Source organism: Gadus macrocephalus, chromosome 8 (assembly GCF_031168955.1).
Source record: "Gadus macrocephalus chromosome 8, ASM3116895v1".
Classification (NCBI taxonomy): domain Eukaryota; kingdom Metazoa; phylum Chordata; class Actinopteri; order Gadiformes; family Gadidae; genus Gadus; species Gadus macrocephalus.
This window is the reverse complement of record NC_082389.1, coordinates 14,542,998-14,566,555: the sequence shown is the minus strand read 5'-3', so window position 1 is coordinate 14,566,555 and position 23,558 is coordinate 14,542,998. Positions and strand designations below refer to the sequence as shown.

Sequence of the window (23,558 nt, the reverse complement as noted above, 5' to 3'; positions counted from 1 at the left end):
AGTACCCGGGGAGGCGGGGCGGAGGCGACGGAGGTGCGGGGGGGGGACAGACACTCACCCAGGCCGGGGGGGATCTCCGGGCACGGCGGCAGCGGCTTGGGCGAGGGCTTGACGCTGGGCAGCAGCTGCTCGCCGGCCGCCAGGTACCCGGCCAGCGTGGCGTTGGGCCGGGACAGGTTGTACAGGTAGAGGTGGTGGCCGCCCGCCGCCGCCACCGTGCCGCCGTTGTTGTTGGCGCCGCCGCCGGAGCGGGAGCCGTTGCGGCCGTTGTTGAAGCGGCTGAAGAGGTCGAAGCGCTGCGTGTACACGTCGAAGTAGAGGATCATCATGATGAGGAAGTGGAGCAGGCAGAGCAGCAGCACGCCCTTGCAGATGCGCTCCAGGGTCCGGCCCAGCATCAGCCGGGCCATGGCCGCCGACGACGACGACGGCGACGGCCGCCGCCGATGGCCGCCCTCCGCCTGACGGCCGGCCACGATAGCGCTGGCGTGGGCGGGGCCCCCTGGCTACTGGCGCCCGGAGCTCATGCGCCCACTGCGCGCGGTCAGGCGGGCGGGCGGGCGGGGCTGCCTCGCTGGGGACTGGGACAGGGGGGGAGGGGGGGGGGGGTTCAGATGAGAGGCATTCGGTGGGCTGGGTCTGGACTACCTGGCTCCCGCGGAGGTCATGAGTCGCCGAGCGGAGGAGGCTTAGGAGGAGGAGGAGGAGGAGGAGGAGGAGGAGGAGGAGGAGGTGGGCGTGGCGACGGGGGGGGCGGGGTTTGGAGTCTGGGTTGGCGTTGGATTTCTGCAGGGGCCCCAGGCTCCCCACATATCAAAGTGCTGGCATGCGGTGGGAGGTGGCGCGCTCCGGGAAGCTAGGGGGTGTGGGGTGATGAATGAGGCGGAGCTCTGACGTGATTGGGCGGATATCCTTAGCGGACGCGGTCATCTAGAAGGCCAACGTTATTGAGGTGAAAAATAATCAATCGGGGATAACTACTACAAAAATGGCACGGGTGCTTGTCCGGTCGATTCGTCACCAATGTTTGGAAATCCACCTCGGCCAACCGGAGCAGATCAGTTCACCTTTCTGACCAGGAAGGATCCAAAGAGTCCATGGACTAGAGAGCAGCAGGGCCTGGAGACATCTGTCTGACTGCGGACTGACAGACGTCCGCTGGAGAGGAACATGTGCAGGGGAAAGGCGTAATGGACACTGGTGGAAGGGCGTCCGGTATCCGGTCTGGTTGACGTGTTTAGCCGTTTCCTTGTGCCGTGGAGACGTCTCCTTGACGTGCGGTTACCAAGTTCTATCGAAGAGTCGGAAGCTCGCCGACATGCTCCCGAGGACAGAGGTAGTCCAAGCCGGATGTCCTCCACCGAAGAGAAGCGCGATAGACGAAGCCGTCACCTGGAAGACAAGAACGCTGTTAGATGTGCAAGTGAAAAACGATTCAAACGGTCGGACTTGTCAACCATCTAGGGGCCGGGGAGAAGGTGAGTCAGGTGAACACCATTCAAAAACAATCTGTTGTGAATAACCGCATCGCATCAAATCCCCCAAACACATTATAAAAAGTAAAGCCTTTTCTGAGGCCAAATGCATCTTCCGCAAAGGATGCACTTCCCGGAAACAAACAGTGTCGAGTGCTGCTGCTCGGCGAAAATTGACACGCCAACTCAATTTTCCAGCCACACAGTTTTAAAAGCGTTTATGATGGAATGAGTTGGCCACTGGGAATACACAAACGGGTGAGCACGCACCAGAGAGGAAGAGAGAGAGACAATAACAGAACCAGGGAGGGGAGGGCGCCGCCGAGGAGCGGACGGTTGAGTGGCTGGGTGTTCTATCACCTCAAAGGTAATATCCTCTCGGTTGAAAAGTTTTCCAATTAATTGGTGGATTGGGACGTCATCAAATGGGAAAACAAGCCAAAGCCCTGATGCATTTTTGCAATTGTACAGCCTATTACTGGTTTTTAGTTTTTCCACAAATGACTAATTCCACCTCCAACAAGGAGATAGCTGCTGGTGACAAGATACCAGACAACCAGTGTAATTAGACTTCATTCCAATAGCAATTGGGTCAGAGCAAAGGAGGCTTCAGTTTGATGCGTAGCGGTTTAAACCAAACGTTGACATGGAGAACCCGCCCTGCTTTTCACATTTACATTATTCATATTGAGAACGGCTCTCTTTGTAAGGATGCTGAATCCTTAAGACGCAGTTTGCTGAAGCACAATCTTCTGCAGTTCAAGTTCAAGAGAAGGTTCCGCCATAGATGGCAGAGCAGCATATCTAATGTTATGCACTTCAGTGTGCTTTTGTAGCCCCTTATCACACAAAACCACCCCCTAGCCGGCATACACTCCTGCGTTCATACAAACACACACACCTACACAAACACAAACGGGCTGGCAAACACACACATGCATACTCGTGGGACAACTGATACACACACTCAAACACACACAAACACACAACACAAAAATGGGCCGATAAACACAACGCGCACACACACACACACACACACACACACACACACACACACACACACACACACACACACACACACACACACACACACACACACACACACACACACACACACACACACACCTTTAAGGCTTAAATCAGTCACACTCACTTACACAGACAGAACGTCAAAGGGACAGCCTTGGCTCGAGTCTGCTTCAGCAGTACCACTCAGTGACCAGCTGCTAGCCCGGGGGATCTGACAGGATATCCTAGTGTAAGAGAGCAGCGCAAGGCCTGGCTGGAAACATACTGTTTCCTGATCCCGTTCTCCCTTGGTAGGTAAGTGTCTACAGACAAACAGGCACGAGAGATGCACCCTAATCCCAGAACGCTCCAGTTGAACTTATCAGAGAAAGCCGAGGTGGTTGTATCCGTAGAGAGGTTTCGGAGAATGAGGAGTACGCTATGAAAACACTAAACTCCCTGCAAGCCTTTTATAGGCTGACATTCTGCTCAACTGACTTCATCCAAAGGGGATAAACATAAAACCACTGCAGGCTTCGGTCTTTCATTTCCTAGTGTTCAAAAAGGACCGTTGACCTAAAACATCAGGACCTAAAAAAAGATCAGAGCAATGGTTTATTCCACGTGCACTCTAGTTCCCCCCCCCCCCTCCCTATCTCTCCCCTTCTCGTGGTTTACTTTCAACGATCTCGGGAGGGCAGTTGAGAACGACGGTACACACACAAACACAAACACACACACACACACACACACACACACACAGATGCTCAGGCAAATTCACTTCCAAGTCGAGATGCAAACACTTCCCAGGGAGACCAAGGGAAGGAGAGAAACGCGTCTGAGGACTCACAAAGCGGAGATGAAAAGACAGGACAGGCAGATAACTCCCGTCCAGATAGGGATTACCGTTTGATCGTTTGCATTTATTGAAGCGTCTGCGGTAATATCCTCGTTTATATAAAGCCGCAATACGCTGCAACGGCCCTCTGGGGGCCGATGTCTTTACAACGTCGCGCTGGTCGGTGAAATTATGAGACCTGCGTTCAAAGTGGATTTTTCCAACTGTCCGCTTCAATTACCATTATGGGGCTCAGTGCTCGAAGGTGAATGCTTAGGCACACTCACTGCTGGACAATGGCGGCGTTCCGAGCAATCACCTCAAAGAGGAGCGAACCCCCCTCGACTGCCGCGGCTCTAGCTCTGACTATGATCATCATCTGCATCGGTATCGTCTCCATCAGCGTTATCGTCTTTACTATTAGTGTCATCATCATCGCCGCCGCCGCTGCTATCATTCCCAAACTGCGAGGACATAAATGGTGATGAATGATGGGGGTGGAGGTGATTGTGGCTGTTCGGGGTGGTCTATATAAGACTTCTCTCAGACCCAACCCAGAGTTTGCTCTGTGCTTTTCCCAAAGCCGTTGGTGATGAAATGTGGGTCTGTTAATAGGCTATACTTCATTATCTGTGACTCAAGTCCTTCGGCGTGTTTCTCTTTTTTCTTGTCCAGCGACCAAAGCCATAAAAGACTTCCTAGATGGATAATTAATAGCAACTGAAAGGAGGTCAGTCACACGTGAATAATTCGCAAAACATGCAGACACAGAATAGGTTTTGGAATAATACCATGGGGAGGATTAGGTTATCTTGAAAATTTGGTCCATCCTGTGTGAAATGGATGCGGTATGGACTAGTAACCATCTATGGCAGTACATCATCCCCTGAATGCTGGAGGATCAATGCATGTGTGAACTGAGAGTCTTGAGGATATATCAAGCCCATTATTGTTAGTGATGAATACATGAATATAGGCCAAAGTTTCAGTTTTCAGTTCAAGAAATGAAGACTAGTATTATGTAAATGGAGAAAACTCCATGTTGACTGGCGAATAAATGTCACCCCGTGAATATGTCGTTCGTGCATTCTTTGTAAATGAGCGGCATGTCCGTGTCCATAATTAGTTGACAGACTCTTTGTTTATTTAAAGTCATGTTATATCTTCGTTTGACAGGCCACACGCCTGCTTATTCATTATGTTAAATACTGTAAGGATATTCAGGGCAGCCGGGCGGGCACACACACACACACACACACACACACACACACACACACACACACACACACACACACACACACACACACACACACACACACACACACACACACACACACACACACACACACACACACACACACACACACACAAAGTGCCTTCCGTTGTACAAGATGGAGAATTTGGGTGAACTCTTTGTGTTTCCAGTAGCTCCTGGATGCTGACATCTTTGTGCATCACCTATGTTGAAAATAGGCTGGTGCAACTCAACAGCTGAGAAAGTGTTTAGCACTATACGAGAACACATCCCCACCAAGCACTGCCTTTCAGTGAAGGGCTCTGTGCAGGAATCACAAGTGGGCAGCATCCTATGTCATGCACTGAAATGTGGGCAGATTCAGGCCAGATTTACACGATGGATTTCTCTATAGCAAATGTGTATGATTAATTATGGATACAAATGCAATGAAAAATATTCTATGGAAATAGGTATGAATGAATGTGTATGGCTAATTGTGTCGAAAATATCTATGGATAAATATGTATGTCTAAATATATATTAATAAGTATGCAAGGATAAATTATTAAATATGTGCTGTGTAATGGTTTGCGGTTGAGAAGCCATCAAAAGCCCTGCAGACGTCTGGATGTCAGCACCCTGCAGTGACACCTCACCGTCCCAAATCCCAGAACACTTTTAGAGGAACCCGTTTTCAATACGCTCGGGTTCACATGAGTTTCTGTTGGCTGCAATGCTACGAAGATTGTTTTCTGTGCTTTTGTATTAGAACTCTGGAAGTACTATTCATCACTGAATGTTTTGTGTTGGTCCTAGCAGGCCTAGGCAGGAGCCAGGATCAAGGCCACATTGCAATAAAAAGTCTTTGTTCATCAGCCGCTTTGTTCATCAGACTCACAATGACAGAAACAGACTCACTGACTGAACCTATAACTCTCGCCTCACATTTCACCTCCACTAATCTGCATGTTTTTTTCAAGTAATCAATGTTTTATCTATCGATTTCTTGAGCAAAAACTTATAATAGATGATACAAAGAGGTATGGGTGCACTTTGTTGCTTAAAATAAAATATTGGCTCATATCATAATCATCATCATCATCTATTGAAAACGTGGTGCTCCATTTTCTTTGGATTGCATTCATACTATGAACCAGTTTATTTGACATTAACATTTAATTAAAGTCAGGGGGGAAGAGAGAGCGAGCAAGAGAGAGCGAGCAAGAGAGAGCGAGCAAGAGAGAGCGAGCAAGAGAGCGGGAGCGGGAGCAAGAGAGCGAGAGAGAGAGAGCATAGAAAGACACTCCAAATTAACTACCATCTAAGCTAGGGTAACATCTGTATCTTAAAATGTTCATTGGTTGCCAGATGGATGTAACACAAGTCGTTTGTGCGATTACATTATTTATCAGGTTGTGGCAAATCATATCCTGGGAAGAGAGGTATCTGACACTGACATGGAAACTATTACCTTGAAAGTGACTACCTTTAGAGTGAAATACTTCAAACTCACCTTTTAGATTTTAGTACAGGACTGCAAAAGAAATATCATTTGTTGACTTAAAACGATTTGGGCTAAAAACATACATTATAATCCTTAGGAAACGCACAGCAAAGATATCTTCATGGTAGTCCATAAACACAAACTCTCCACGCAATTTGAAAATCAGCAGCAGAACCACTAGGCCTAAATTCCATTACAGCTAACAATGATATGCAACAGAGCTGCAATAAACCAGAAGATAATTATTATTGGTTGAATCTTGAGCAGCCATCATCATCTCCGGCTTGTGAACACAGACCGTCACGCTAACTCCCACCCCGGCTGTGCCTGGGGTATGCCCCATCTGAGGCCTCCACAGGTTCACTCACACCTCTAACTTCTCGCCGGACGGGGGGGCGCTGACCCTGCTGGAGCAGGACGCCCCGTACCAGGGTCTAGGCTGGGGAACAACAAACAAACGAAGGCCGTAGCACACTTCATGCTAATGTTTTTGTATCGGATTGAATTTGGTTCTATTTTGAATTTCCTTTGTCCAAGTAGCCTTGGACCACAGAAAGCAGGCCGGGTAAATTCTCAGTTTCCATCGAGGGGATGTGAAGGGAAAAGGGAGTGTGAAGGAGAGGAGACTGGGAATAAGAGGATGAGTAGCGCTTGGAGGAGGCAGATGTCGAGGAACAATGGCAGTGAGGCGCATTGAAGATGCTTGATTGAAAATGGAACGATTGTCTTTGCCAAGGGCAACTATGGGGGAAAATGTCTGTCCACTGAGTGTGCTGAACACACCAAACACAACCCCAATAAAGAACACTCCAAAAGAGGCTCCGACGTGTTCTCTGTGCTGCCAACGTTGACCGTCTGCGACCTTGCATAAGGTCATGCATTGTCTGCCACCATCACATGGTTTAGTGAAAAGCTTCAGCTAAACACGTGTAATACTCAGACAAACAACAGCGGATCCACCCACTCAGTATATGTACTGTTGGATAGCAATCTGTACATACAAAGCACAATCACGCACAAAGAAACCCACTATACATCAAAAACACATTCTATGTAAAGGCACTAAGAAATACAGCAGTTGTATTATCGCACACAGACTCACCAACACACACACACACACACACACACACATAATCACAAAGAATGGGAAACATATTATGTGTATGCTCACACTGACAGGCAGAAACACTGTCGTTGTCGCTGTGTCTCCCCAGATGTGTGAGGCAGGCCTGTGGCTCTGCAGAGTTCGCTTTTGTTCCTGTTTTGTTCACCACAGATACACACACGGCAGACACATATCTGACCATCTGCCTTTTTGTTCAAGGCTATCAAAGACGTACAGGTTATGCATTCACCGAGGCAGAAAGTGCACAAATCATATGCTGATTTGCATGCCCTGAATGAATGGGAATGTTGTATGGCTTCCAGTAGGAACAGAAGAGGTACGAGAATAAAACAGGAAGTGATGGTCATGTGTACCACTCTATGGTATGTAACACATAGAAATCATTATTTAGTATTTTTAATTTGATAACATTTTTAAACGCGATTCTTTTTCTTCGATTGATATTATTTTATATATAAGGATACAATCCATCTGAGTATGTATTTATGTTCCTCTTTGGGCCCACATCAGAGAAAAAGAGGCTAAACAGGCTTAAAGGCAACATGCAGTGGTAGGTGTGTTTGTTTCGACAAAAGTTATGGTCAAGCAGGGAGGAAAGTCAAATGCTTAGTTTGGTGCTTCAAGATTACAGGCAGGCAGTCTCTCTCTCTCTCCCTCTCCCTCTCTCCCTCCCCTCCCCCCCCCCCCCCCCACACACACACACACACACACGCCTGAGGCGTCTTGTTCTTCAACCTACAAGCTAGCCCTCCCGGCCACATCAAAAATGCATTAGCTGCGCTACACTCGTGGCTCAGCCCTCTTCTACCTCTAACATCACAGCACCTCTCACACCTAGCTGTCAACAAGCTAAAACAACAGCAAAAAACAACATCAGTATTTTAGGGTTAGCACAAGCGCGGAGACAGGGACAACCATGCAGAATTAGAGATGATTGATGTTAGGGCTGGGCTATTATTCGAATTTCGATCTCGATTTCATTAATATGAGGATTTTCTTTTTGACTATTTTGTTCAATTGTTTAGGACGAAATTTCAGAGTTCTCAGATACAAACTGTTTTTGGGAGAGACATGCTGAATAAATACATGATGTTTTCAAACTCAAAAATAATCGTTTGAATAATTGTGATTTCAATCTTGACCAAAATAATCGTGATTATGATTAAAATACAGCTTTACTCAAACATTTTATGTTCTGTACAATATTCCACCTACCAAAATAAATTTGACAGTACGAGCTAGGTTAAGGATTCCAAGAAAGATTATCTCCATTCAACAGAAATATTGAAAAATATAGCAATATATATTCTGATGCCATTTATATATTATATAAACTGAAAAAGTGAGGCTGGCTATAATGATAATAATAACGATAATGGTAATAATGAAAATAATATCAGCCTTCCCTCTCAGCCATCCACTCCATCTTGAGATAGAGAGAGAGCACAAGCGAGTGAAAGAGAGGGCATCCCAAGACATTAGAATGTAGATATTGAGGATTTAGGTCATATCACCAAGCTGCAGGGACCTGATGCTAGATATTGTGATACAAAGCGGAGGAGATTAGTCTCATATACTGCCATGGCATACAAAAAAAGTTTTAAGAGCATATAGTAGCACTGGGTGATGTTTCAATTTATACTATGCTACTGTGATATTTTTAAGTCTTCAGAATCAAAGTGTGTAGTATAGACATAGTCAACACAAGAGCCCGACAGATATTGGATTTTAGGGGCCGATGCCAACACTGATATTAAGAAGTAAAAAATTATGATACCGAGATATCCATCAGACGTTATTATATTTATATATTTATTTGATATGTCCTGGGGGTGGAGTAGCTCCTGGGGATTTGCTGCTCACCCTTAAGCAATGCTTCGGGCCACAACAAAATGACATTAAAATCACGAGCTAAAAGAACGCTACGGTGCTCATGATTTTAATGGAGGAGCAGCAACTAACCCTCACACAGAACATGATGTTAAACTGATGGTCTTTACGTGGATGTGCTCAGTTAAAGCATTTAGAGGTTCAACCACCACAGCAGAAGATTTATAAAGAGGTAATTACAACTATATAAATTGTCACAATTTCTAAAGTTTTCATATCGGCAAACATATACGCCCATACCTTTATGTGATAACACAGATGTGTTATCTGTGATAGGCCAATATCATGTATAGCTGACATGAGAGAAATCAAATCTATAATTTAGAAAGAAAAAACCTTAGACATCTCACAATATGGCGCTGGGCAAATAAGGCCTATTTTTCTCTACCATGCATTAATCAATGTGATTGATCGATTTTTTTGATTAAATCATAAAATGTTACCCATTCAATAAAATCAGGGACAGAACATCAATATAATAATTAACAGATTCTTCATTGTGCCAGGCCCTTCTCATAACCAGCCTCAGTACCTATGATAGCCTAGTCACAGTGACTTTTTCTCCAATGTGAAACACTGGTAATTTAACTACAGCTATCAGCTTTGATTTCCCCCCCAAAAAGTCAGGATATTGTTTTGGACCGCTGAAAGTCATCCAGCACCATGACAGGCCGTGCTCAATAAGGTGAGAAGTGTGAAAGCTGACAATTGAAGAAAGAGATAGCAAAAGCATTAGATCGACTGTGGGCTCCTGGGACTTTGGCACATCTTAAAATGGAGACTTCTTATTTTTCTTTGCTTGAATTCTCTTGCCAGCGGCAACAACAGAATGAGCAGCACAACACAATGTATAAGGAGCATCATTGCACCATTGTACTTTTTGTTGAGAACAATTTAATAAGGGCCCTGTATTTCCATCTTGAGCAAAAAAACATGTGTTTTGGCAGTTATTACAATATGTATACACAACAGCAAGGCTCAGTGTAGTATAAAACAAGTCCAGAAGATACAAAACCATTTAGATTCTGCATTTGAACCCTGAGTCAGTAACTTGTCTTTCCGTCAGAGACCAGCAGTCGACCTTAATCTAGCAGTGGAGCATAAACTAGTACTATAACTGGGAATAGCCAGTACACAACAAAAAAATATGATGAATAAAATTCCCTACCAGTGCAACAGTGTGCTGCCTATTGCAGAGCCTTGCCTCAGCCCCACTCCTCAAACCTTTTTTACTACATCACATGCCTTTGTTCCCTCCTCTTCCTTTTACAGCATTCGAGCGTCGCAGAGGCGAGGGGTCAGGGCTGAGGCATCGCGGCCGGTACACACCGCCGCGTGAGCGAATGGCCGGCTCCATTCGGCGCCAACCTTTTGGGCGCTGATTAACTGGAAGAGTTCAGGGGGCAGTTTACAGAGTGGTGCTCTGTTGTCGCGCCGCGTGGGGAGAGCAACGGCGGATACCAGACAAAATGGCCAAGGGAAGGCCGGCTGAGAGGGCAGGAAGAACAAACGCATGAACCCAGCGGCAGCAGGGAAACGGCGCTCACTGCGGCAACGACGGGCCGATCGGGTCAGGCCTGATCGGTTATCAGCTAGAGAGGGCTGGAGGAGAAGATGATGGGTGAAGTTTATTCTCTATTCGACAACTAAGACAGACAGGTTCGGAGATGGAGGTGAAGGGTGTGGGCGAGTGTGTGCACTGGTGTTATTATTTGTGTATTATAAACAATGTTTGAGAATTTCGAATCTATTCCCCTTTTTCCATCAATAGATTGATCTGATTGATTATTTTGTGCATTAACTACTGAACATTTGCGACCAAACACTGCACTGCATTATGTCTGATGTGTGCATGGGTTTGTATGTGTATGTGTGTGCATGTTCCCATACGTGTGTGTGTGTGTGTGTGTGTGTGTGTGTGTGTGTGTGTGTGTGTGTGTGTGTGTGTGTGTGTGTGTGTGTGTGTGTGTGTGTGTGTGTGTGTGTGTGTGTGTGTGTGTGTGTGTGTGCAAAGACACAGATACACACGGCAGACACATATCTGACCATCTGCCTTTTTGTTCAAGGCTATCAAAGACGTACAGGTTATGCATTCACCGAGGCAGAAAGTGCACAAATCATATGCTGATTTGCATGCCCTGAATGAATGGGCATGTTGTATGGCTTCCAGTAGGAACAGAAGAGGAACGAGAATAAAACAGAAAGTGATGGTCAATGTCGGTACAGCATGTGTACCACTCTATGGCATGTAATACGTAGAAATCATTATTTTGTATTTTTATTTTCCCATACTGTGTGTGTGTGTGTGTGTGTGTGTGTGTGTGTGTGTGTGTGTGTGTGTGTGTGTGTGTGTGTGTGTGTGTGTGTGTGTGTGTGTGTGTGTGTGTGTGTGTGTGTGTGTGTGTGTGTGTGTGTGTGTGTGTGTGTGTGTGTGCACAGCACTAAACACGGGGTCGATAAAAGCAGAACAACAAACAGCCCAGACGAGCAGGGAGCCCTCTGGAAGATGAGAGCATAAACCAGTCCAACAGGACTGTAACAGATGAGAAAGTGATGATCCAGTTTTCGTTCTCTCTCGCTGTCTGTCTGTCTGTCTGTCTGTCTGTCTGTTCAAAGCCTCCCCTGTCAAATGTGAGATCATGCTGATAAGTGACCGATACTGGGGCTCACTACATGGAGGTGGGACTTCCTGTCATCTTAAGAAATGTACTGGCTTCATTTTCCAGGAAGTCCAAACCTTTTTTCAGGTTCTAGCTATAAAAGTTCAATGGGTGGGCATAAGTAAGCACACACACACACACACACACACACACACACACACACACACACACACACACACACACACACACACACACACACACACACACACACACACGTTCACTCAATACAAATACAGGCAAAACATGCCAACTCTCAGCTGACCACAAGTCCACGAGAATTTCAAAGCAGCAGCGCAAACCATTTACATTCCACCAATTACCGCCTATCAATTATGTATCTTATTCCATTTAAAAAAAACTGTGTGTGTGATTAATGTAGCGCAAGGCAATGTTTTGTGACACCCTGAAGGTTATACAGTCCATGGTAATCCCTCCACTCATCTTTCTCTTCATTATCTATGTCTTGCCAGCATGTAGTCCGCACTCATGCCATGCGATTCTAACAACCGCATTCCTTGTCGATAACACCCTCTTCATTTCTCTCTCACTCACATCCAGCTGCTCATTTGGCATTAGAGCAAGTAAAGACACAGAGTGGGGACATAGAGAGGCTCATCTGAGGAGGCACTGTTGGTTGAGAGGGAGATAGTGTAAGAGAGAGTGACAGAGAGAGAGAGGGAGAGAGAGAGAGAGAGAGAGAGAGAGAGGGAGAGAGCTAACAAGACAGCAAGATTGAGAGGTGAGGCTTTGGCACATTGCGTTTATAGTGACTTGCTTACATGTTTGTTCCAGCTACTACTGTCCAATTATACCCTTATTGCTGGATAAGCCCAATGAACCCACTGCTTAAGTCACCCTCCAAAGTCTAGCGCGGAAGTGAACATAATATGGAAGAGAAACACTTATATACACAACAAATAGGTCTGTAACCTTGTTAAACAAAAGAATGACATGCCGATTCTTGGACAATGAAGTCGAAACTGTGTCTCGGCAAGCTTTCAACTAGTTCAAGATCCTATGTTTTTGAACCATAGGATCTTCATCCAGCTTTTCATGTTTGGGCAGTAATTAGAAATTAGCTCCTATAGTGGGGTTGTGTTTTGGCGCACACACACACACACACACACACACACACACACACACACACACACACACACACACACACACACACACACACACACACACACACACACACACACACACACACACACACACACACAACCGGCCTTCCACAGAATGCAGGAGTGTTCGCGGAGGAGCTATTGATTAAGTTTAAAATCCACTCGTCGCTGGCTGGCTTGATAAAGAGATCTGGGTGTGACCACAGGAGGTAACGCCTGTCTGAAAGAAAAGCACACTTAGAGACCCCACACAGAGAGGGGGGTATCAATAGAGAGATGATTCAACACTGGAAACTGCACACCATTTCTATTGATACACATCTGAAACAAGAACAACCATCACTGCAGTGCAGCATGGCCAAACTTAAATGGTGCAACCAATAGCGTTCGGGATCTAGAAGGCTCGCTTATAGCCAATAATGACACTTCAGAGAAAGATCGTATAATGGTTTGGTCATGGTGTGTTTGATTGACAATGCCGACGCGGTGTGACATGGAACATTTGTAACACATTCGATAATGTGGCAGTTACAACTACCTGAACTCATACAATCCATGGCCAAAGATTAACTCTGCTATCTGGGGGTTCTCTTATCAATGCTCGTATTGTGGTTATAAGACTTATATAAAGACCAAAGGGAGAGGAAGAGGGTGGGGATAGACAGTGAGCCCGCTTTGAAAAGGTCTGGCTTTAGTATTTGAAAGAGTTGAAATAATAAGAATAGGATAGAATGGAAATGGAGTGTTTTTAACCAAAGCAGGAACATAGCTCAAATTTGGTACACTACAACACACACACACACACACACACACACACACACACACACACACACACACACACACACACACACAAATAGGTGTCAGTCCCCCACTTTGGTTGGTCAGGTCTAGCCAAGTAGTTACCATGACAACAAATCCCAACATGAAACCGCCATCGGAGGAATCCCTGGCATTCACCAGCACTCTGACCGTGTGCACTGGTAGGTATAATGACAAAAGGAAAACTATTAAATGGATAAAATCACCATAGTGACACAGAAGTATAATAGACCCCACTTTTGCTTAGTTACCTCAATTGTAAAACACAGATCTGGACCACCAATTAATTTGTGGCAGGGAGGTAACTAACTACATGTTTATGAGTCTCAAACACCGCTTTGAGGTTCAAGGAATGTTGGATTACTTTCACATTTTGCCAGCATAGCTTGATTGTGAGAGTTCATGGGGAAGAAAACCTGTGTGACTAAAAGGATGAGTGCTGTTTGCTGTTGGTAGGCCTTGACTGCACAGTGATTGACAGTTTGAATAACAATACTCAGTGACAGGCAGTTTGTGCTGGCCCTCGTCATTCACCAAGACTCATTTCATAATGTCTATGTCATGAGCCTCTGATTCATGAGAGTCCTTGAGTTAGTAAAGGCATCAGCGTTATTCAAAACAAGGACCGTTCAACTAGGATGTTCCCAGGCCATTGCGGGAAATCAAACGCTGACTTGATGATCCCAACACTGGGACGCGAACCAACTGCTGTACTTTAAGACATCATAACAACCCTGGTGAGGATTCTCCACTGTTGAACATCTGCCTATAATAATGTGATGGGTTTGTTTACTATTTACATGCCCAATGCGAGACATGACACCTAACCAATAACTTCATAGGTAGCTACAGTGTAGAAAATACAGTTGAGCTTTATTACTGTTGAATTGTTGTGAAATGGAAGGATTTTCAGCCCAATATGTTGTCGTTAATTACGATAAGTTTGTCTATGTGTACTGAATGCATGATGTCCAGTATCCACAACTAAGTACAACTCTAAGTAGAAGTGAGGGAACAATTATTGCTGTACAAATGATGTGACATATATAATTGAAAAAAGAAAACAATAATTCATATGAAAATATATTCTGCAAGATAAGTGCACATCTGACTGTTGATTTTATCAATGATAATAGTTAGTTTAGTAGGCTCCAATCCAACTCAGGCTCCAACTAAAAAACTTTCCAGATTGTTCCATTAACCATTAATAAATGCCATGTCAGCTGTCTCTGAACCCTAACAAAGTATGTCATCTGCACACAATCACCTACATTGCTAATGTGCTAAGGTGAGAGAAATGTCAGATGGGAAAACAGATTAATCTTCTTATGGGACACGTAATTGCATCACATGCAGTAACAGTACATGTTGGAACAACAGCGTGGACAACCATCTGAAGCCGCATGAACGAAAAGCACTGCTGCTTATGGACGTAAGACACACTTTTCGCAAATCCCCACAGCTGCTTTGGCAGCGGTGAGGAGAAAGTGGGTTAGGAGTTAGCAGATCTGCAAAAGGAAAACCGGACCTATCTCTCGCTCAGTAACATGGCTTTCTAAGCCCCGAAACGGTTCATTTGTTCCACCGTGATGGTGTTGCCTAGTATTGTTGTTCAGTGTCCCTAGTAAGTGGAATATACATCCCAAACAAAACGGGTTGGCAATGGAGATATCATAATCCAGATCAATAAATGCATACAATTTCAAGATGGCAGGGTAACTCAATGCGGGATAGATGGAAACAAAAGATGGAAAGGATGCAATGGTCAGGTAAACAATGGACTGTAGCTAAACTAAGGCAGAATAAATAGTACACTTACCTTGATGTTATTAACCGAACCGTATTTTGTGCCTGGGTCTTCTTTTACGGAGTAGCCTGCTCTTAGTTAGGGTGATACATTCGCTTAAATTATCTCTCAAATTGCATCCTAATATTGTTGAAATTGTGTTGGTTTCAACGCCAAGGACACTGTGAAAAACACAACATGAGACGTATCGTAGCACAATTTATAATGCTAAAGAATACTGTTTTTATCCATCTTCATAGATAGCCTTTTTGCCGGATGTTTTATATGAAAAGAATACCAATAAAGCCTCGTGTTGGTTCCACAACGGTCGCACAAATTACTAAAATAAAAGATGATCTTATTCGCCAGCGAACCAGGACCGTAGAAGATATCCCCTTGATTCTTCCGTCATCCTATTTTGTTTTTGTGTTGATATGAAGGCATAAAAAGGATGCTCTGAGGCAGTGGCAGTAAGCAGGTCCCTTTCTCCCCTGCTGCCTACGGAAGCACTAATGGTCCAAATGCGCCTTATTCTCTCCAACGCAAGGGGAGCCAGACAGGGCTAGAGAACTAATCGGATGGCCAGCCCACCATCCATTCCACAATTTAACCATAACCAGATTAACTAATAGACTTGAAACAAACCAGACAATTCGACCGGTTCAGTCACATCGCTGTCCAAAATAGAGATGAAATAACCTTAAAAGTTACATATGAATAGATAAATAAATATGCTTTAACTAATGTTTACTTCCATGTAATAAATCTATTTCGAATAGAACATAGTAGAAAAGACAGACAAATCATTTGAGTGACAATAACAAGTATAGTGCTATTAAGAGATGTAAATATTACACAGACCTATCTTAATTAGAATATTGCTGTACTCCGGTCTACACGTCTGGCACCATACTGTACATCCGCACAGATGCTGGGTGGTGGGCTATTTTAGTTCGTCAGTGCTAGTATAGATGGCACAGCATCGGAGATCTAGATGTAGAGTTGTTCTACGCCATCTAGTGGAAATAAGAGATGACACATCATAAATTAATGGGATAGACGATTTAATTAAGGATATTGTTCCTTAGGAATAAGTCCATCAGAGCAGACTTGCCGGAGAAAACAACATATGGATAAGCCTTTAAAACGTAGTCAACAGTAAAAATTTACATAAAAAATGTTTGTAATATACACACAAAGTAAACCACTTTCCAAATAAAAAAAAGAAATTCAGTCATTTTTTTCTTTAGAACTTTTATTATCATGGACACTTAGAGGGAGGGAGATTGAGCATTTCCATCACACATCAAGTCAAACCTATACGTTTCTTTTTCATATTTTTGAACCACCACATGAACATTGACTGTACAAATGGAACCAATTACAACCACCAAAATATTGGGCTGCATATTGTGCCGGGTTTCCTAAAAATGTTTCCGATCAAATTTGCAAACATTCAAAATTCCAGAGGAAAACCTCACTGCTTTAACACATCTGGAAAGCCAAGTACAAGTTGAATTTTTATTTTCTGGAATTTTGTGCCCTCTTGTTACTTATTATTGAGAAGTGGAGTAAGTGGCAACTAGAAGGAATGCTTTCAGGACAAACTTCCATACAACATGAAAAAAAAAAAGAAGAAATCTGTGGACGAAGGTGAGAAAGAAACTAAATGTTGCCTCAAGCGACTTGAAATTTAGTGTTTTGATCCTTCGAGGGACCCTGGACCCTAAACGGGGGCAACATTTAAAAGGGACTTGGATGACAGACACTAGAAGACAATAGATGTGTAATGACGCTAAAAATTATAGATACTGCAATTGAGATCAAACCCCTTCACACTAGAAAAGAGCTTCAAAGGATTACCCAGATGGACGGTACCTTCGATACATTACCATGGGGCACATGAGAAAATCTATGATTGCACTATGAATAGGTTTGCTTCTAGATGGAAACTCCGAAAGATGGCTCCAGAAGTTTGACTACCTAAGTCTGACCAGACCTCTCAAATACAATGGATGCGGCGATGACTTCCTTACACAAGTTTTGTTCAGTTCATCCGTGTAAAACCATTTCATTACAATCTTTGCGCATAAATCACTTGTTAATCTCATAAAAAAAAAAGAAGAAGGTATGTTTCTCGTCAGCAGACTCATGCAATTGAAATAGAACAAGTCGATCCCAACAGCTGAGGGGAAATCAAACGTGGTTATGGCCGTTTTAAAGGTTGGAGCCTTTTGTCTTCAGCATGTGAGGGTCTATTGCTCGGCCTCACCCACCGAAGGGGATTAATACTCTTTATTCTATTCAATGATTCTGCTTTACTTATATGAAGAGGCTTGAGAAAATACTGAATCTGGCCCACTTTCTTGGTTTAAGGACCCCTTGAGTATTAAACTACAACCAAAAACACAAAAAAGGACCAGAACAATCACCCATACTATTCAACAGTACTACACATAATGCTAAACATACTCATGCTTCACAGGGAGAAAATAATAACAATGTACACACGCACACACACAAGCACATTTTCAAGTTATTATTTTTAACCGTCATCTGGGAAGAGTGCCTATTTACCAAAGTAAAGCTATAAATATTAAGTCAATTTCCCCAATGTGTTTATTTTATTGAAACCGTAGTTGACTTAAGAGATGGAGCCATGTCAAATGATGAGCGCATGTTACTACAGTAGCTATCGAAAGAAATTGGCTACTGTTGTATACCCTATTCAATGCATATATTGAATTTGATAAAAAAGAAAGTCAACTGATGAGAAATTTGGCTAGGTTCAGGTAACAAATGTGCATATCAGCAAATTAAATATTATAGTCAAACTAAATTATTTTTACTTTGTAAACTACACCCCTTCTTCAGATTTAGATCTTTCCAGTATACCTATCAACAGCTGTTTTCAGACCAGAGGGTGCATATGCTACTCATCAGCAAATGACGGTTAAAAACAAACACAGATAAGAAAATACATTTAAATAATTTACGATATATTTACACAATAATGTATGATATTTTCCAGCAGTGTCTTCATTACATCGTCGCATCTCTGTGAATACATCTTCTTAATCTCCCATCTTTACTTTCGATGTCTGGAAGACAAATCATAACAATTTTAAAGGTTAGCAAAAACTGTACACAATGATTGGTCCCTCTTCAATAGCTCAGCTAAACCATAGGACAAAACTTAATGCAACTGCTAAGCAAGCTTCATTTGATTAACAAGTTTTTATGTCTATGTGGGGAGTAGTCTATCATTTGGTAGGGCTAAAAAATAATACACAAAGGATCAAATGAGGGAAACAATGATTGGAACAGAGACAATATAAAAAGGTTTTCAGACGAATGGATAAAAATAGGATTGAAGCGTTGACAAACTTCCCACTTTGTGTTAATTTTATTCTAACTTAATTTCATTATGAAACTCTTATTTTCATAAAACAAACCTAAGAGATACTTGCATGCCAATCATGTGCTTGACCCTAATGACTTTGCACTTGAACCTGATCCATGTAATGCTTCTACAGCAGCTACTTAGTCAATCCATACAGGGAACCAATATAATCCAAATATCGTTATATTGTGGTTAATTTTGCAGAATAAAAATTGAAAGTAACTCGTCTGAAAATGATATGTTACAACTCAAGTCACTAGAGGCTGCTAATGAGAAAATGTCTACACTGCAAGTGTCGTTATCATTTACCTGCAGAATGGCTACAATGACACCGAACAGGCCGATGGCGCTGCCAAAGATTTCCACAATGAGAATTTTGACGAAGAGGTTAGCGTTCTGGGCGTCAGCCAGGGCTGCCCCGCTGCCCACGATACCAACACAGATGCCACAGAAGAGATTGGAGAAGCCCACGGTCAGCCCAGCACCAAACATAGAGTAACCTAGGATTCAAATGGGTTACAATGGTTCAGCAAGAGTTACATAAAAAGGTGGTATATTGTGTGTGTGAGGTAAAAACAACAACATTGGCTTTAAATGAAACGACTATTAGTTTGAATCAAGCACGATCTGAAGCCTCATGCATGTTCTCTCACCCGCTTGGTAATTCCTTGCACCAATGGTTTCTGGAGTGGTTCCGGTGAAGTTCTGTAAAAGAGCAGAGACTAGCTTCTTGTTGTTGATTTACACTATGAGATTACCAAAATAAATCTGCACACACACTCATCATTTCCCATTTGGCCATACTGCTCACCTCAGCCATGTTGCTGATGACGATGGCCATGATAATTCCATAGATGGCCACTGCCTCACAAAAGATGATGCTGAAATAAATGAGAAGATCACATTGACTTCCTGACCAAATTGTGAAAATTATCAATGGTTTGTAAATACGAAAGGTTGCAGCGATGGTACATTCTCCCTTAATGTCAAGAGTTACCAGACGCTTTCCTTTACACTGTAAGCCTCATAGCTTATCATCATCCAATCTGCCATGTGCTTCCTTACCATAGTCACAATAAACCGTTACATTTAAAGGGCATACCTGACCAGGTTCTTGGTTTTGATTCGTGGCGCCTTGACACCACCCCCAATGATGCTGGATCCAGTTATGTAGATTCCCCTGGGAAACCCCAAAAACATTAGACATTTCGAAATGAATTCTGCAATACATCATACTTCATTTGGTCCGGTTTGTCTTGTTGGTTTACAATTGAGGAAGTTAGTTAATCAGTAAGTTTGCAAGGTGGGAATTGTAGCACATGCTTGACAATTCCATTACAGAACTAAGATGGAGAAGTGAGCTGGAACATTTGGACGGAGGGGCAGTGATGGCGAAACATTTGCCACAAAGAGTGAACAAATGAGCTTCTCACCAGGCTGCTCCTACTACAGAGAGGGAGATGGCGAGGCCAATACCCAGGTTTGCCCACATAAAAGGGGACGTCTCTGTAAGGAACCTAGAATAGAAAAATAACCAATAGACAAACACATGGCACTTGTTGAATGCAATATGACAGTTGATGTTGTATCCGAAAAACAAATTGAATAATAAATTAAAAGTTCTTACCATGCGACATCAAAACGGAATCCAAGGTCAAAGATGGTATAACAGATACCTAAAAGATTTTAAATATATACAAATTAGAAAAAAGACAAAGCTCAGCATATAGTTCTACAATGAATGCAACCTTGTAGCGCGCATCTCATGTGACTTGATTCTGTGAGCTACGTGAACATTTCCATACACACTTCCAAACCCCAAGCCTATACGAATCAATACATTGTATTCAATCAAATTAGACTTTAAGACGCTAATGTACTACAGGTGATAAATCAGGAAGGACCACATTCAAGAATGGTAAAATATATGAAGGAATACCAACAGCCTGTTCCCGTTCTTGTCATGTGATAATCACATCTAGTTCCTCCCTGCAGGCGGTAGTGCTAACAAACAAGCTAACACGGCTTAAGGCTGCTAGCTCTGACAGGTTCGCCTTGGCAAGGCACTACCTCAATGATTGCTTGATGGATGGCGTCATGGTCTCAGCATTGCATCTGAGAGACATATTAGCGTCCAAACAGTTCAAACCAGTATTAACACGTTAAATCTGTTTGATTAAAGGCAAGGCAAACCAAAACCTAGCACGCAAGCATCCTATGCAGGCAGAGAACACCTGCTCCATTGCAGTAACCGATCATGATTACACGGTTGGACTTTCATGCAGAACAATTTAAAGCAAGCCCTTCCAGTGCCGTATTAAGTCAATGACATATGGATCAATAATTATCCAATGAGTCTGCAATGGATTTATCCTTGAATCTATTTTCCCGGAGTTAGACGGTTCCCTTCATCACGTTAGCAGCAGCTCTGACTACAGATACTGACAGACATGTCAAACCGTGAAAACGTGAGGTGTGAACACAACCTAATATGTTGCTTCAAAGTCGCAATCCATGCACATTTCAAGAATAAACGAGTACTTACCGACTACGAGTATAGTGCTCCAGAAGGCCAAAGTGACCCCGGTGTAGAGAATAGCGTGTCCGTTCATCATCCACTCCACGAGCATCGACCCGGCGACGGTTTAGATGTTCTGGCAGGATACCTATGGTTAAATGTTTACAACGTACGTCAAAAACACACCAGCAGCTTAAATAGTAGGTGCTAAAGGGTATTCGGAAGGGGTAGAAAAAGAGTGTTGTAGCATCGAAAGAGGAAGCTGGCGCGGGTCACCTGATCGAGGCTGGAGAGTAGCACGTGACCGGAGTCGTGACGCATCGGAGACAGGCTACGGAAGCCACGTGAATACGTCGCTCTTTAATGTTACCCTGATTGGCAGAGCGTCAATATACTATGTACAACTGCTTAGTTTAGAGAAGCAGCTTAGATTGTATTTTTATCAAAGGAAAAACATTTACAAAAAATGCTGACATGTAGATTTACACCATTTGAAATATGCAGCTACATTCATGACCGCACGATGTCGCCCTTGAACCGTACAAGACTGAACGTAAAAATGTGCAACGAATAAATGTGAAACGTCTCTTGCATGACTGAACTAACGTGTTACCGCACGAGCAAACCGGGCCCATGCCCAGGGCCCCAAGGGCTCAGGGGGGGCCTAAGCCAGAGCTTCTCTGTGAAGTTGCTGTTAGTAACTTGTAATGTTGCATTGTCGAAGCAATCAGTAGAGAAATACAAAAATGCAAGCGAAAACAGCAACTAGGCCTATTACTACTGAGTAAAAAAAAAAAAAACATCACTAGGGGGCACTATTTCAGTTTGTGAATTTGAGATCGGTCACTCACAGGTCATGAACAAGGGATTGTGATTTAAACATGGAGCAACGGCGAAGGGTTGTAACGGTGAACTCTATACAAGTATCATGCTTTATGTATTCTAATATTTGACTTAAGATAAAACAAAGTATTTTCTTGCGAACACAAATGGATTTACAGAGCTTTGTTCATTAGTTGTACGCATTCCTTCCCTATGCTGTCAACAGTGTGTCATCATTTTAAGCCTTCAACAATAAGTAAACTGGAGGGTTTTCTTTATCTATACACACAAGGATCCAAACCATGTAAAAGTACGAACAGATAAATCGCACGTCAGAGGCTGGCTCCAAAACCTGTAAAGAAATATTATGAGACTCCTTTTTTTATAGAAATGGTAAACAAAACAACCCCAGAAATATAATCTTGGTTCACTATAACAAATTTTAAAATAAAGGTACACCTTATTGTTTGTATGGGCCTCCAGCACAGTACACTTGGGGCCATCATGAAACCACAAGAACATTTTGGAAAGTATATTAGTGAAAAATGTCTTATCTGAAATATTTAAAAGGTGAACTTCATCGATTTTCCTGTGGCATTGAAATATGGCCGCAATTAACAGTCGAAGGGAATGTTTTATTCACCAGTGGTTCATTTTAGTTATGGAGGACATAATGCGAGCAAAAAGCAAGCAATGGATTTGATTCTAAGGAAAGAGCATTCACGGGAACGACAACTGCTTTACATAACCTTTCCTCATTAAATGCACACATTATCTCAACTATATGTGCATATTTCCCATGAGGGCATCAGAGTCAATGAGTGTATTCACCCATACATATTTTGTATCCAAGGTAATATCTAAACTGGTATCATATAATGTCATGCACGAACCTGACACTCAAACTCCTCTATGCACATAGGCCTACATTGCTAGCCCCTTAATGACTATTGTCTCTGGGGCAGGAAAACTATTAGAAATATAGTGCCCCATAATAGCCAATTAAAGTTAGTATATGTAAAGACTTACGATTCACAAATTCCTCAACAGCCAAAACAATATTGTCCAGTCATTAGGCTGTTAATCACCATCTCCTTCATATGCCCCAGCCTATAAAACACACACACACACACACACACACACACACACACACACACACACACACACACACACACACACACACACACACACACACACACACGCACACGTGCACACACCCGGACAAACACACACACACACACACACACACACACACACACACACACACACACACACACACACACACACACACACACACACTAAAAAGTAAATGTCTGTGATTAAATGTAGAAAAAGGTAGTAGTGAGTTTAA

The 23,558-nt window shown here is 43.2% G+C and overlaps 2 protein-coding genes across 3 annotated transcripts in view; both read right to left on the bottom strand.

Annotated features, from left to right (window-relative positions):
- Positions 1-15,997, bottom strand: part of b4galt2 (UDP-Gal:betaGlcNAc beta 1,4- galactosyltransferase, polypeptide 2) — a 96,142-nt gene extending 80,145 nt beyond the window's left edge. The window contains exons 1-2 of one of the 2 annotated variants that reach the window (XM_060059339.1): positions 15,498-15,997; positions 59-1,392 (exon numbers count right to left, since the gene is read on the bottom strand). In XM_060059339.1, coding sequence (XP_059915322.1) covers positions 59-410 — 352 coding nt within the window. In that variant the 5' untranslated portion in view covers positions 411-1,392; positions 15,498-15,997. Of the gene's footprint in view, positions 1-58; positions 1,393-10,246; positions 10,875-15,497 lie in introns of those variants that run through there. The other variant, XM_060059340.1, reaches the window with a different exon arrangement.
- Positions 15,998-16,698: 701 nt separating this feature from the next.
- On the bottom strand, positions 16,699-21,668 carry atp6v0b (ATPase H+ transporting V0 subunit b). The gene is made up of 8 exons (XM_060059352.1): positions 21,413-21,668; positions 20,495-20,543; positions 20,301-20,384; positions 19,970-20,047; positions 19,679-19,748; positions 19,521-19,572; positions 19,177-19,367; positions 16,699-18,565 (listed from the first exon to the last, which is right to left on the bottom strand). The coding sequence occupies exons 1-8, from the start codon at positions 21,495-21,497 to the stop codon at positions 18,539-18,541; spliced, it is 636 nt and encodes a 211-aa protein (XP_059915335.1). The 5' UTR covers positions 21,498-21,668; the 3' UTR covers positions 16,699-18,538.
- Between the last annotated feature and the right edge of the window lie 1,890 nt (positions 21,669-23,558).